General features: G+C 38.1%; 1 protein-coding gene across 4 annotated transcripts in view; it reads right to left on the reverse strand.

The window, feature by feature from the left end:
* The window catches only part of KITLG (KIT ligand), a 91,758-nt gene that overhangs the window by 40,353 nt on the left and 38,444 nt on the right, over positions 1-12,961 (reverse strand). For all 4 annotated transcript variants that reach the window (XR_009356875.1, XM_059186484.1, XM_059186481.1 and 1 more), the window contains exon 3: positions 3,785-3,847. Coding sequence is in view for 3 of the 4 variants with exons in the window: in XM_059186484.1 (XP_059042467.1) it covers positions 3,785-3,847 (63 nt within the window). In the remaining variant the exon portion in view is untranslated. The remainder of the gene's footprint in view (positions 1-3,784; positions 3,848-12,961) is intronic.

Here is a 12,961-nt window from a genome sequence, read left to right on the forward strand (position 1 = left end):
ATTAGACCACACCCATCTGGATAATCCCAGATAAACTTCCCATCTCCCACATCCTTAATTACATCAGCAAAATCCCTCTTACCATGTAAAAGATATATTCACAGCCTGGGACATCTTTGGGGAGCCATTATTCTGTCTATCACACATAATGTCAAAAAAGGAAATCATTATCCTAGATTAGATCTTGTACTGGGGGAAAGAAATACTTAAAAAAATTTTTTTTGATAAAACTGAAATACAGCCAATAGATTTAAACATTTTTGTTATTGCTAAATTTATTGAAACTGACAACCATACTGTGGTTAGGTAAGAGAAAATCCTTTACTTAGGAAATACACACTTAAGTATTTAGGGATAAACAGCCATTAAGTATACAAGTGACTCAATGAGTTTAGAAAAATAACACACACCTGAGCACAAAAAGCAAGCATTTATTAAAGCAAATGGGGCAAAATGCTAAAAACAGATGAATATGGATTACAGTTTGTGAGTGTTCTTAGAATATGCTTATAACTTTGCTGTATATTTGAAATTATTTCTAAATAAAAAGTTAAAACTGATGAATCTATAACTAAAACTCATAATTTTTTTCTAAACTCAAATACTAGAAACAAGTCATAGTTTATCTTATTTTATAAACATTGAATGACTACAGATGTGTGACACAAATTCAGCAACACAGTTTTTGGTCTTTCTGTGGCAACATTACTGGTGAATGGAAGGAGCAGAAATGTTTAGGATTTTAAGTTAGGATTTTTATGGTTAGTGACTTAAAATCCTAACTGTCTGGCAATATTATAGTTTCAAGAGTTTAAAATAGAATTAGTAATTATCATCAGATTTAAACACCAACTGGTTGGTCACACCCTGCTATCTGTGAGAATCCGCTAGGTAATTTTCTAGGAGGTTTCTTAGAAAAGTAGCTCCCTAAATATTCAGGAGTATTTAGCAGATTTTTAAAGCAAAAGCATGACAATGAACTGTATTCTATTCTAGAGCCTTCTGCCCGGTGCCTCAGGCAGAATTTTATTGCTTTGGCCCCAGAGAATCTTTCTGGTCTCCATTCTGATTCCTACTCTGCCCTCTATTGTTGAGAAACAAAAGATAAAGCAGCTGGGACTCTGACCCCTGACAAATCATCACTGGCCTCTCCACTGGGAAACTCCTCTGGTCTTGGCAGAAACCCACATTTTTAAAATAAAGGTAAAATAAAGCCTAGGACCAGTTTCTGCCCAAAGCCTTCTGCACGGGCTTATTTTTCTTGCCAATTATGGTGGCCAAGAACAAAGTTTCTCCAGTTGTGCCAGGACAGTATGCCAAGATCAAAGAATAGTGGACTTTTCTCAATTACAGAAACACGAAAAAAAATGTGGCAATGAATCAGCTTTATTTTTACAACTTTGGCACTTGCTTCCACCAGCCCATACTGAAAACTGTGATTTAGCATAATCTATGATTATACCAGCACAAAATAATCTATTTTGTTATTTTCAGTTTAACATTAAGAGCTGCATGATTTCTTTGAGTCAGTTTGGCAATCACACAACTAAATGCTTCTCCAGTCAGGGCAGAGTACATCTTTATTACTTAAATGTTTCACTTAGAACACCTTCCCTTGGGGCGCCTGGGTGGCTGAATCAGTTAAGTGTCTGCCTTTAGCTTAGGTCTTGATCTCAGGGTTCTGGGATCGAGTCTCACACCAGGCTCCCTGCTCAGTCTGCTTCTCCCTTTCTCACTTCCTCTGCCTCTCTCAAATAAATTATTAAGAAAAATAATAATAAAAAAATTTAAAAAATAGAAAAAAAAAAGAATACCTTCCCTTGCCCTTGCTATTATAATTATTTAGATACTCATATACTGTAACCCAAGGTTAAATGTCAGATGACCTGAAGTTTCTTTTTTTTAAATGTATTTTTAAAATTTCTTTTCAGTGTTCCAGCATTCATTGTTTATGCACCACACCCAGTGCTCCATTCAATATGTACCCTCCATAATACCTACCACCAGGCTCACCCAACCTCCCAACCTGAAGTTTCTTTTTTAAGAGTGTCACTTTTTAGTTGTATAACCTTCAGTGAAATATTCTTGCCAATCTCAGTGTGTCATTTGTAAAACAGAAATCACACAGATTATGGTGGCTATCTTGCCTTCCTGGAAGGGTTTTTCTAAACATCCAAGGAGATAAATATGTGAAATCATTTTGAAAGTTCAAAAAAAAAATCACATTATAAAAAGGCCCCTTTCATCCCCCTTACTTATTATTAAAGCACACAAGGCTAGGTGATGTGTTTGTTTCTTAAAGTATCTGGTAAGGTGCTGACTCCTCTTTTTTTCCTAAACAAATGCTGTGCTTATTCCCAGAGTAACTGAATGATTAACTTCCAGTCTGCTATGATTTTACATTTCTATCTCCAGAGAATGCCCCCTAATTCAACAGGACAGACACTGATCTAGACTTGAGGCTATCTGGTTTAGCATGAAGAGACACATTCTACGGAACTTTAGATAGCTCATGATAACTTAAATAATTACTTTCTTATGGAAAAGAAATAGGCCTTTGACATTCTCTTGAAATGACAGCCTTAGAGTCTGTCTTTGAAAGACTTTTTAAGCATAAGCACTTAGCCATGGGCTTAACATAGTTTAACTGGTAACAACGGATTGATTGGCTAATCCACAAAAAGTATGCAAAGCCTGAGATAGCTTGCACCAAGTGGGTCTGTAATAAGTGTTCCATAAGTCATGGAAAGAGGTCTACTTAAAATCACCCAAATGATTTTAAGTTCAACTCAAGGAATACAATACAGCAGTTAAAATGAATTAGCATGGATCAGCGCCTGTCATAGGTGTGTTGCAAAACAGAAGTTGCAAAGTGGTAAATACCGTGTAATGCTATTAAGTATGAAGTGCAAAAATACAGTAACTTATGTATGAGTACAGATTTGCAGTAAATGGAAAAGAGCAGGTGCAGCTACTTTGTGTTGTTGCCCTAGCACAACCCCCGAGGACGCTATCCTCACGCCAAGCCGTGAAAACATGCAGTGGGATGAAAATTCCAGCTCAGAAGACTTGTTCCTAATAGTCAAATTGTGTATAAGAACAAAGTGGGGATTTGTGGAGACAAGAAAGAGGCAATACAAGGGTCTTTAGTAATATTTATAATGTTTCACTAGAAAGTAGATTTGAAGCAAATACTGCACCATGGTAAGGTTTTACAAGCTACATGGTGGGTATGTAGGTATCTCTATGCTTGCAAGATTTCTTCATGTTTGAATTCTGGTAATTTGTAATCAGAAAAATAATTAAAATTTCTTGGTTGCGGTAATAAAAGCATATTTATAATTATAACCTCCTATTTATATTGTAAATTTCTCAAAATCTATTGACTAATACATGGTGGTCTCAAATTAAGTAGGAAAAAGACTTCTAGAGGACCTTTGCAGAATATGCAAAGAATTTGCCTAATTTCACACTCCAGCTTTTAGGAGGAAGTTATAGGAAAGAGAAATCTGTGGCTAGCTCTAAGGAAGATGATCTTATTTACTTTAGAAGTAACAGGTCTAAGACAACATGTACTGAAAAGCTTACCCATAAGTAAAGTTTAGCAGTTACTTGAGGATAAAACAAAAATATTAACCATGCAACTTGAATTCCAAGGATACTTTCTTCAAATACCGAGCATTAGCTAACTTCTAAATGGGCGGTAATTCCATGTCTCAATAGAATAACCCCATCCCTTTAATCAGCAACTAAAAAGGAACTCAGAAATGTACATTTTACTCACCAAAACATCCATCCCGGGGACATAGTTGAGGGCTATCTTATAGTCTTTTGGAAGATTTGCCACCTACAGAGACAAGAAAAGAAGGGGAAGAAAAAAAAGGAAAAAAATCCATGAGAAAATTCATACATAGCAATTAATATTGTTTTTAGTGGGAGAAAAATACAAACCTATTGTATTATTTTTAATTTATCACTGCATTTCAATATTTACCTTTTCTTGATTTCCTTTTGTAACCAAAAGCACTCTCCAAAAATACAGTAATAATACAAGTCTTTTAGTCTCTAAATTCAGTAATAAGTATAATCCAGTGAGTTTTGGAAACATCTAAATTTCAGTTTCTATCTGTGGTCTTAGAATTCCCTTCCAGGACTGTTCTACTGTTTCACCAAAGAATCAGTAATACAATGTTTTGTTTTGTTCTTTTTGGTCAGTGGTTCTCAAAGTGCTGTATCACCAGGGAACCACTAAAAATGCAAACTCTCAGGCCACATCAGCCCTACTGAATCTTACTTAAGTCCTCCAGGTGATTCTGATGCAAGTTTGAGAACTTGATCCTAGAAAAAAATGTCAGTGAAACCTCAAAAGAACACTACTACCCATGAAATGCAAATGCTTTCTAACTTAAATAATTTGTAGAGATTCAGTTATGTGCGATAATGTAATCTGCTTACATAGGCCTGAACATTAGAAATGTCTCAAATGTCTACCTAGCTTCTTTTAAAGGCTTTTTAAAAATATCTAACATGTTTTCATCAGTCACTGTGGCGTGTGTTGAACAAACACCTGATCTGGAACCAAATCTAAATTCTGTACTTCGGGGTTTTGATGTTGTTGTTGTTTTCATTTTTCTTAATTTGTTTTTATTTTGAGAAAAGTCACAGTCTTTTGTAGTTAGTACAAAACAAAGAACTTTTTTTCCCTGAACCATTTGGAATTTGTTTGGTAATTTGATATCCCATTAGCCCTTAATACCTTATATATTCTCATACGCAACAATCATACGATGATGAAAATCAGGATAAATTCTGCACTTTGGTTTCTTTGTCTCATCTATAAAATGGAAGATGAAAATACCCATGTCAAACAGCCAATTTACAAACCGAGATAACTTCATGTGCTAAACACATCATAGACAATCCATATGCTGTATTGAGGGGTATACAGGCAACTGACTTGCTAGGTATAGATCCTGGCACGTCACAGAGTGCTAGGTTCCCTTATCTCCTTTCTCACATACAGCACCAGCTCCCTCATACCACCACAAATGCAAATTTCCAGCTACAAATAGCCAACAACTGATTTAGACCATAGGTCTTATCTTAAGACAAAATACGTTATAAAAAAGTGATTTTGTACTATTATGTCTTCAATAAGTCTGCCCTACTTTTACAGATTTTTCCCTTCATCCTTTCTCTGAAACCTTTGCTCTTCCCCATAGTAAGCTAGATCTAGCTCATGCTCACTGGACTAGGTCACCTCTGACAAGTCTCCCATATCTGTAGGCTTCTTCCTGGCCATGCCAAGAGCTCCTAGAATCTGAGAACAATTTGGTGAGAAAGGAATACAGGCACAGGCCTAAGTGAGTCAGAAGGAAGCCAAGGTAGCAACTGATCCCTCTGTGCTTACAACTATTCTCCCTCTAATGGTACCACCTCACACTCATCTGAGGCTCAAGCCTAGTATTTTCTCAATATGCGCCAGGTACTGTGTTCAACAAGGGCTTATGTTGCATGATCACATCCAATCTTCCAATCCCTGTGATACCGAACAGTCAAGGAAATTAACGCTCAAAGAGGTCAAGTAACTAACCAGATCACAGTTACTGCTTGTAAAATATGAACTAGAACTCAAATCTCTTGACAGGAGAGCCTCCCTTGCCACTACTGCTCTATCTACTACACATTTCGTCTACTCTCTGCACGTTTGTCCTGGGTACTTTATTCCTGGCGGTCAAATTTCCCATCAGACTTCTAAAATTTCTTTGTCTTTGGATCTTCATGCTCATCTTTGAAAAGCAAAATGACCCAGTCATTTTATGTAAGCCCTCCTGGCAAAGACACAGCTGACACTTCTGTGGGTAGAAACACTGGAATTAAACTGAGCAGCAACATTTTATTATGTCATGAACCAACCGTGTAAACTAAAGCCATTCCAGATGGAGAAATGTGACAAGAAGTGGCAGGTGTTCTGAACATCACCTGCTTGACAATCTAGCCCCTCCTTAAGAATTTACATTATATCTATCTACCTATATAAAATTGACAGATTTAGTGTTCAGAAAGCTAAGGACCTGAGTATACATAAACCTAGTGAGCAGAAAAACATGTAAGGGATATATGGCCAATTCTATTTTATTAGTAATTTATATATAAAAATCAGTTGGGGCGTACCTGGGTGGCTCAGGGGGGTTGGGCCTCTGCCTTCAGCTCAGGTCATAGTCTCAGGGTCCTGGGATTGAGCCGCATTTGGGGCTCTCCGCTCAGCAGGAAGCCTGCTTCCCAACCCCCACCACCCAGTCTGCCTCTCTGCCTACTTGTGATCTCTCTGTCAAATACATAAATAAAATCTTTAAAAAAACAATCAGTGGAAAGAAGTCAGCTTACTGAAACACACTGAAATCTCCGTACCTTATACTTGGGGGGCGGTATATAATAATAATTTCTGCCTTAAACTGATTTATTAAGATTTTAATTTCCAATGGGATGAAAATACTATTTTTGAAAAATACTCTGCAATCTAAAACAAGTTTTCATATATACAGTCTTTGTTACAATCTCATGAGATATATACTATTAAGCCTATTTTATAGATGAAGACATGGAGGCACAGAGGGGCTAACCAGTAGCAGACATCAGGAGTTCCCGATGGAGGGAGGATACAAACCTGGCCCTCCGTGCCTGGCTCAGCACTGTCCTCTACAGAGCAGTCTCCTTTCATTACTCTCTTGGCTGCCATTGGTTCCTTTCCAGTTACATTTGGAAAAGAACTTAAGAAGTCAAGCTGTAGATTTTTATGGTTGCTTCATGAATTATTGTATGACTTTCTAAGCGCTTGGTAGTGTGTGGAAGAGCCCTCAGAGAGCACAGATAACTCTGTGATAAATTCAGCTTCTTTGATATATACTGATCATAACAGAAAGTCTGTAGAGGGAGGAAGCCTTTGGGATTTAGAAGATGTTCCTTTCAGTTAGTTTGATGGGGGAGTCATGGCACAGGTTCTGGGGACACACTGTTAGATCCAGGCCCTTCCACATGTTAACTCAGATCTTGGCAAGTTACTTAATCTGCTTTAATGTCAACATGTATAATATGGGAATCATAACAAAATCTAGCCAGTGAATTTATAAAGACTAAATAAGGACTAAAAACTCATTTAAAACACCTGGTGCTTAAGCATGGTATGTACACAAAGACGAGTTTATATTAAATGCAAGAGAGTGGGACATTCTAGACGGAGAAGGGGTCATATGCAAAGACAAAGGCATGGGAAAGCACAGGTGTGTTCAGGAGATCACGGGCAGATAAATCAGGTTCCAGAACGTTAAGAGACAGGAAATATGTCAATAAAAACACATTAGAGAAGGACTTAAATGTTGGGCTAAGGAGGCCAAATGGGAGGCAGTAAAGTTCAGGAGGACATGTTCTACCACCAAACCCACCAAGTCGCTTTTGCCTCATTTCCTCTCTGACGAACTTTTACACTTGTCTGTAAAATAAAGGGAGTGAACTGGGTAATTACTAAAAATGTAGTCTGCTTTACCTTTATCCTGGAAGTAGTGGTGCTATACTGAACACGGAGGGATCAGGACAGTAAATTCAGGAAGACCTTCTGGAAGGTATGGATTAGACCAAAGACAGAACAGAGCCCAGGAACAGTTTAGAAGACCATTAGAAAAGTGCTGAACATGAATGAAATATTTATCTAGAAACTGGAAGCCAAAATAACCAGAAATGAGGTTTAGATTTGAGGGAAGTAGCCTATTGGGAGGGTTAAATGGATGACTAATCAAAACTATAGATTTTAAAAACAAATCCATTCTGGTAAAATAAGTTCAGGTCAAAAAACAAACAAACAAAAAAACAAAAAGGAAGTTAATTGATGGTGAATTTTGCCAAAAGCCAAATTATCCCAGTGAGCTTTTGGGTTTGGTGTATGCAGATGTCAATACTATGCTAGACTGTAAAATGCATAAAACTGCAAAAACAAGTCACTTTATGATGGGCTCATTCTACTAGATGGGCCCCACTGGGTAGCTTTAGGATTGATCATACTCGGTGACACTGGGAAGCACAAAAACAAAAGCAAACACATAAGAGAAAAGCATGCAGAAATGCTGAAAACTCAGCCAAGAAAAAGTCTTTTGACACCAAACAGATACTGGCTACATACCAGGTCCTAAAGGTATTTGGACTCAGAAGAAAAAAACTCAAAGTGAGAACACTTAATGACTTCTCTAGATCACTAATCTAAAATCTTTGGATCACATGGTTCAAATGTCATTGAGGTCTCTAAATCTCATGCAGGCAGTGACTTCTTGGACATCTTTGCTGAGACCCTTCCTTGTCTCAGTTGTTTCTCCTCAGTGCAAGGGAAAAATCAAAATACAGTAGCAGTAACTCCTGATTCCCTTGGTACTCTACATAAGACGTTGTGCCTAAGTGCACGTCTCTGAGGAAAGAGTCCACAGTTTCCAGAGTCTCATTAGACCCAGATAAGCTTAAGAATCACTGCTTTGGGGGGCGAGAGGGGAAGAGTATCTATGCTTATATTTAAATATCCCACCTCACCCATGTATAGCCGCTTAGCGTAATGCTGGTTTTCAGAAATAACGCAGGAAAAAGCTTTTTGCTTTTTTAGTTTTCCTTCTAAGTCATCCTCTGTTGATACTAACAATGCAATGCAACAAGACAACTCTCTTTAGTTCTCAAAGGTGTTTGTTTTTGATAACACAGAGATTTAAAAAAAAAATTAAGATAACAATTTTACAAGACTTTTCTGAGCCTTTTCTTAGTGAAAAATACCTAAATAGTTAAAGGACTCATCTCCCTCCAGAAATAATAATAAAAGATTAAAAGCAGGTTAAAAGAACATCTACAATATGATCACCTCTTAATCATAAGATGACTACTACCTAGGGAATAAAATTCCTACAATGGTAATTCTTAAACTGCAGTTGACATTTAAATCTTAAATTAAGATATTATAAATTATGAGCTAGGTTCGTGTGTTCCAAAGACCGGTAGCTATGGGTGTGAACTTCTCCACTCAGTTTCCTCTTTCCAGGTAAGGATGGTCAGGTTACTTATCATTAGGTCTCAGCTTCCTAATCAATAAACCAGAGGTAAAAATAATTACCTCCTAGGTTTGTAATGATTAAAGGACAGAATCTAAATAAAATGCTTTACATGGTTCCTAGATACTCACACAGTAACTACTGCTCTAAAAAATCAAGGAGCAGGAGCCGTAGTACCTAAGTGATTCATCCTATAAAGGAAGAATGACTTTCTTCTTCAAAATTAAGACTCCCGGGCACCTGGGTGGCTCAGTGGTTTAAAGCCTCTGCCTTCAGCTCAAGTCATGATCCCAAGGTCCTGGGATGGAGCCCCGAATCGAGCTTTCTGCTCAGCAGGGAGCCTGCTTCCTCCTCTCTCTCTCTGCCTGTCTCTCTGCCTACTTGTGATCTCTGTCGAATAAATAAATAAAATCTTAAAAAAAAAATTAAGACTCCCACATCTGGTAATATAATAGGACATTTGTCAGTTTTTACAAATATTATTTCTGATACACTTCTGTCCTTTCTTTGAACACTACAAGTTTAAAATTTACTTTCAAATATGAGAGGTAAGTTCTGCTAACTGCAGGAGAAGAAATTAAAATGCTAAGTGTAGCCAACTAATAAAAATAAACTTTAAAAACTATCCAACTGGCAAACCATTATTCTTCAAAGGTCCAAAATAGAAAAGGGAAACCTAACCCCCCAAAACTGTGAGCAACCTCTGCTTTTATTTAGTTTATTTTTGAGAGAGAGAGAGAGAGAAAGAGAGAGAGAATGTGGGCACAAGTGGGGATAAGGGCTGAGGGAAGGGAGAAAGAGAGAACCTTAAGCAGGCTCTATGCTCAGCTCGGAGCCTGACTCAGGGCTCAATCTCAAGCCTGAGATCATGACCTGAGCTGAAATCAAGAGTTGAATGCTTAACCAAATGAGCCACTCAGGCACCCCAAGAGATCTCTGCTTCTATTTTATCTTTTTTTTTTTTTTTTTTTTTTAAGATATATTGAGAGAGATAGAGAGAGAGCACAGAAGTGGAGTAAGGGAGAGAAGGGGAGAGAAAGAATCTGTGGAGGGCGGAGCCAGCTGTAAGGACTTGCTCTCATGACCATGAGATCATGACCTGAGATGAAATCCAGCGTCAGAGGCTTAACTGACTGAGCCACCTAGGTGCTTTTGACATTTCTGCTTTTATTTTATTTTATTTAATTTTTTTTACTAAAAGATTTCTTAAAATTTTATTTATTTATTTGAGAGAGAGACAGAGACAGAGACAGAGAGAGAGCATATAAGCAAGGAGGAGAGGCAGGGGGAGAAGCAGACTCCCCACAGAGCAGGGAGCCTGACACGGGGTCCTGGGATCATGACCTGAGCCAAAGACAGCCCCTTATCCAACTGAGCCACCCAGGTGCCCCTGAGATTTCTGCTTATTTTTATTTTTTTATTTTTATTTTTTTTTGAGATTTCTGCTTTTTAAAGAGAAGATATGCTTAGAAAAGCTAAGAATTCATCTAGAAATGGAAACACTGAGACTCGGAAACTTCATTTTTAATGTTGTGGTAATTCTATTTGAAAAATACGGTTCTTGAAGAAGAATAAAAATCAGAAATTATTCAAAACTGTCCAGAGTGAAACTTATTTGCGGTATTTCTCTATCTCCCATTATGCTCAACTCTAAGAGTCATGTGTTAAAATAAGTGCCTATCAGAAGACCAGGGAAACCATGAATGCCTGAGTTTTAATTCTGTTCTGATTTGGAGACTGGCCTGGAAACGACAGAGTAATTCCACCTTTCGAAAACGGGGCTGGGGTAGCAACCTGCCTTAAACATTTTGAGGAAGAAAAATAATTACTCAATAGATCCTTAAAACAAAAAAGGTTTTTAAAAAGTAACATAGTCACCTTTAATTAAATTCCCCCAAATGAAAGAAAACTATGATTACAAATGAAGGCATCTATACAAAGAACAAAAGGAAAAACCAGTTTGAACTATTTCAATAACTGGATGCCTCCTTCTGTAACACAACCGTTAAATCTGCAGCCTCGTTGTCCCACAGACCACAAATTTTAAAGTTTGTTTCATCGCTTCCCAGATCCTTGACCCTTTCCTTAGGTAGGTCTGAGTTTGCCATTTAAAACAAGTCTTACAACATCTTTTAGAAACAAAGCAAAATGTTCTATAAATAAATGGAACTATTATGTTGAACAAACGTGCCAGAGAGATTTCAAATGAAAACCATGGGGACTATAGAGGCAGCACAAAGTGTCCAAGAAGAAATTAAAAGAACAACAACCAAAAAATGACAGTAAAGGTCATAAATCATGTACTTCTGTGACATGAGAATCACCCCAAGCAAACAGACTTCAGGTCTCTGGGCACAGTACCAGCTGACACTTAATAGAGAGAAGGAACTGGTAGAGACTGCAAAGAAAGGATTTCAGTCAAAGAGATTACTGGGCGCACAAGGTAAGAAAGGTAGGCAACCTACTTTGTTTCTCTCAAACAGAATGTACCAACATTATGCGTATAAAGCAAACCCCTCTTATTCTATGTAACCTCCCTGAGTCAGGGCATTACTGAATTATTCTAGAAGATTCGAATTGACAAAGTATCATGATAGAATTGTCCCATGGTACTTTAGAGAGAGGCCATGCTTCTCTGTATCTGTGGAACTCAGAAGTCACTCACATCACTGAATTAGATTAATGAGTTTAGGCTAAGGATGAGAACACAATTTTGTTTTGTTTTTGTTCTGTTCCCCCCTACCCCAAACGAAAAAATCCCCACATTAGAGGTATGATTGCCTAAGCAGTTCTGACACTTACATGCAGATCCCTACCACCCAGGACGCTAGCTGGAAACACCTCACCTTCACAAGCTGAGAGTCCGAATTTCTGCAGTGGGAGCCCTGACAGCTGTACTTTCAGTAAGTACCCTAAAACTCCAAACGAATGATTCTCAAATGATACCCTACACATGGTGGTTGATAGCAGTGACTTCCAACATTTTTTCAGCTGATTCTTTTTTCCACATCAAGTCTTATTTGGAAATCCAGACACAAATGAAGGCTGAATGGCTGTGTGAGCTCCAGGAGCCAGTCTGAAAACTACTGTCATAGAAGGCACTGCGCTGGTAACGGGACCTGGAGCTGGGCTTCACCATTCCTGGGTCTCAGTTTCCTTATTTATTAACTTTTTAAAGGTTTTATTTATTTGTCTGAGAGAGGGAAGAGAGCACAAGCAGGGGGAGTGGCAGGAAGAAGGAGAAGCAGGCTGCCCGCTGGGCAAGGAGCCCAATGCAGGACTGGATCCCAGGACCCTAGGATCACGACCTGAGCCAGAGGCAGAGGCTTAACCCACTGGGCCACACAGGCATCCCTCAGTTTTGTTTTTTTTTCCCCTTTTTTAAAAAGATTTTATTTCTTTATTTGATAGGGTGAGAGAGAGCATGAGAGAGGAGAAGGTCAGAGGGAGAAGTAGACTCCCCATGGTGCTGGGAGCCTGAGGCAGGACTCGATCCCTGGACTCTGGGATCATGACCTGAGCTGAAGGCAGTCGCTTAACCAACTGAGCCATCCAGGCACCCATATTTTTTTAAAAAAATAGGTTTTCCAGATTGTCTCTAAATTTCTTTTCAGCTCCAGGATCCTCTGATCCTACAACACCACTTCTACCACTACTAACAGCTAATATGTAGCAGGCACTTGCTGTGTTCCTAACACTGTTACACTGATTCAATCCTTATAATCACTCTATGATGTACTATTAATCTTAATACTGATAAGGAAACTGAGGCCCAAAGAAGTTATATAACAATAACTGTGATAAGAAACATCATATATACATTCTTTTATTTATTCTCTAAGACAAAATTGGGATGTAGAAATTGAGATTCAGAAAGGTAGTTA

This window comes from Mustela lutreola, chromosome 8 (genome assembly GCF_030435805.1).
Source record: "Mustela lutreola isolate mMusLut2 chromosome 8, mMusLut2.pri, whole genome shotgun sequence".
NCBI classification, from domain to species: Eukaryota; Metazoa; Chordata; class Mammalia; order Carnivora; family Mustelidae; genus Mustela; species Mustela lutreola.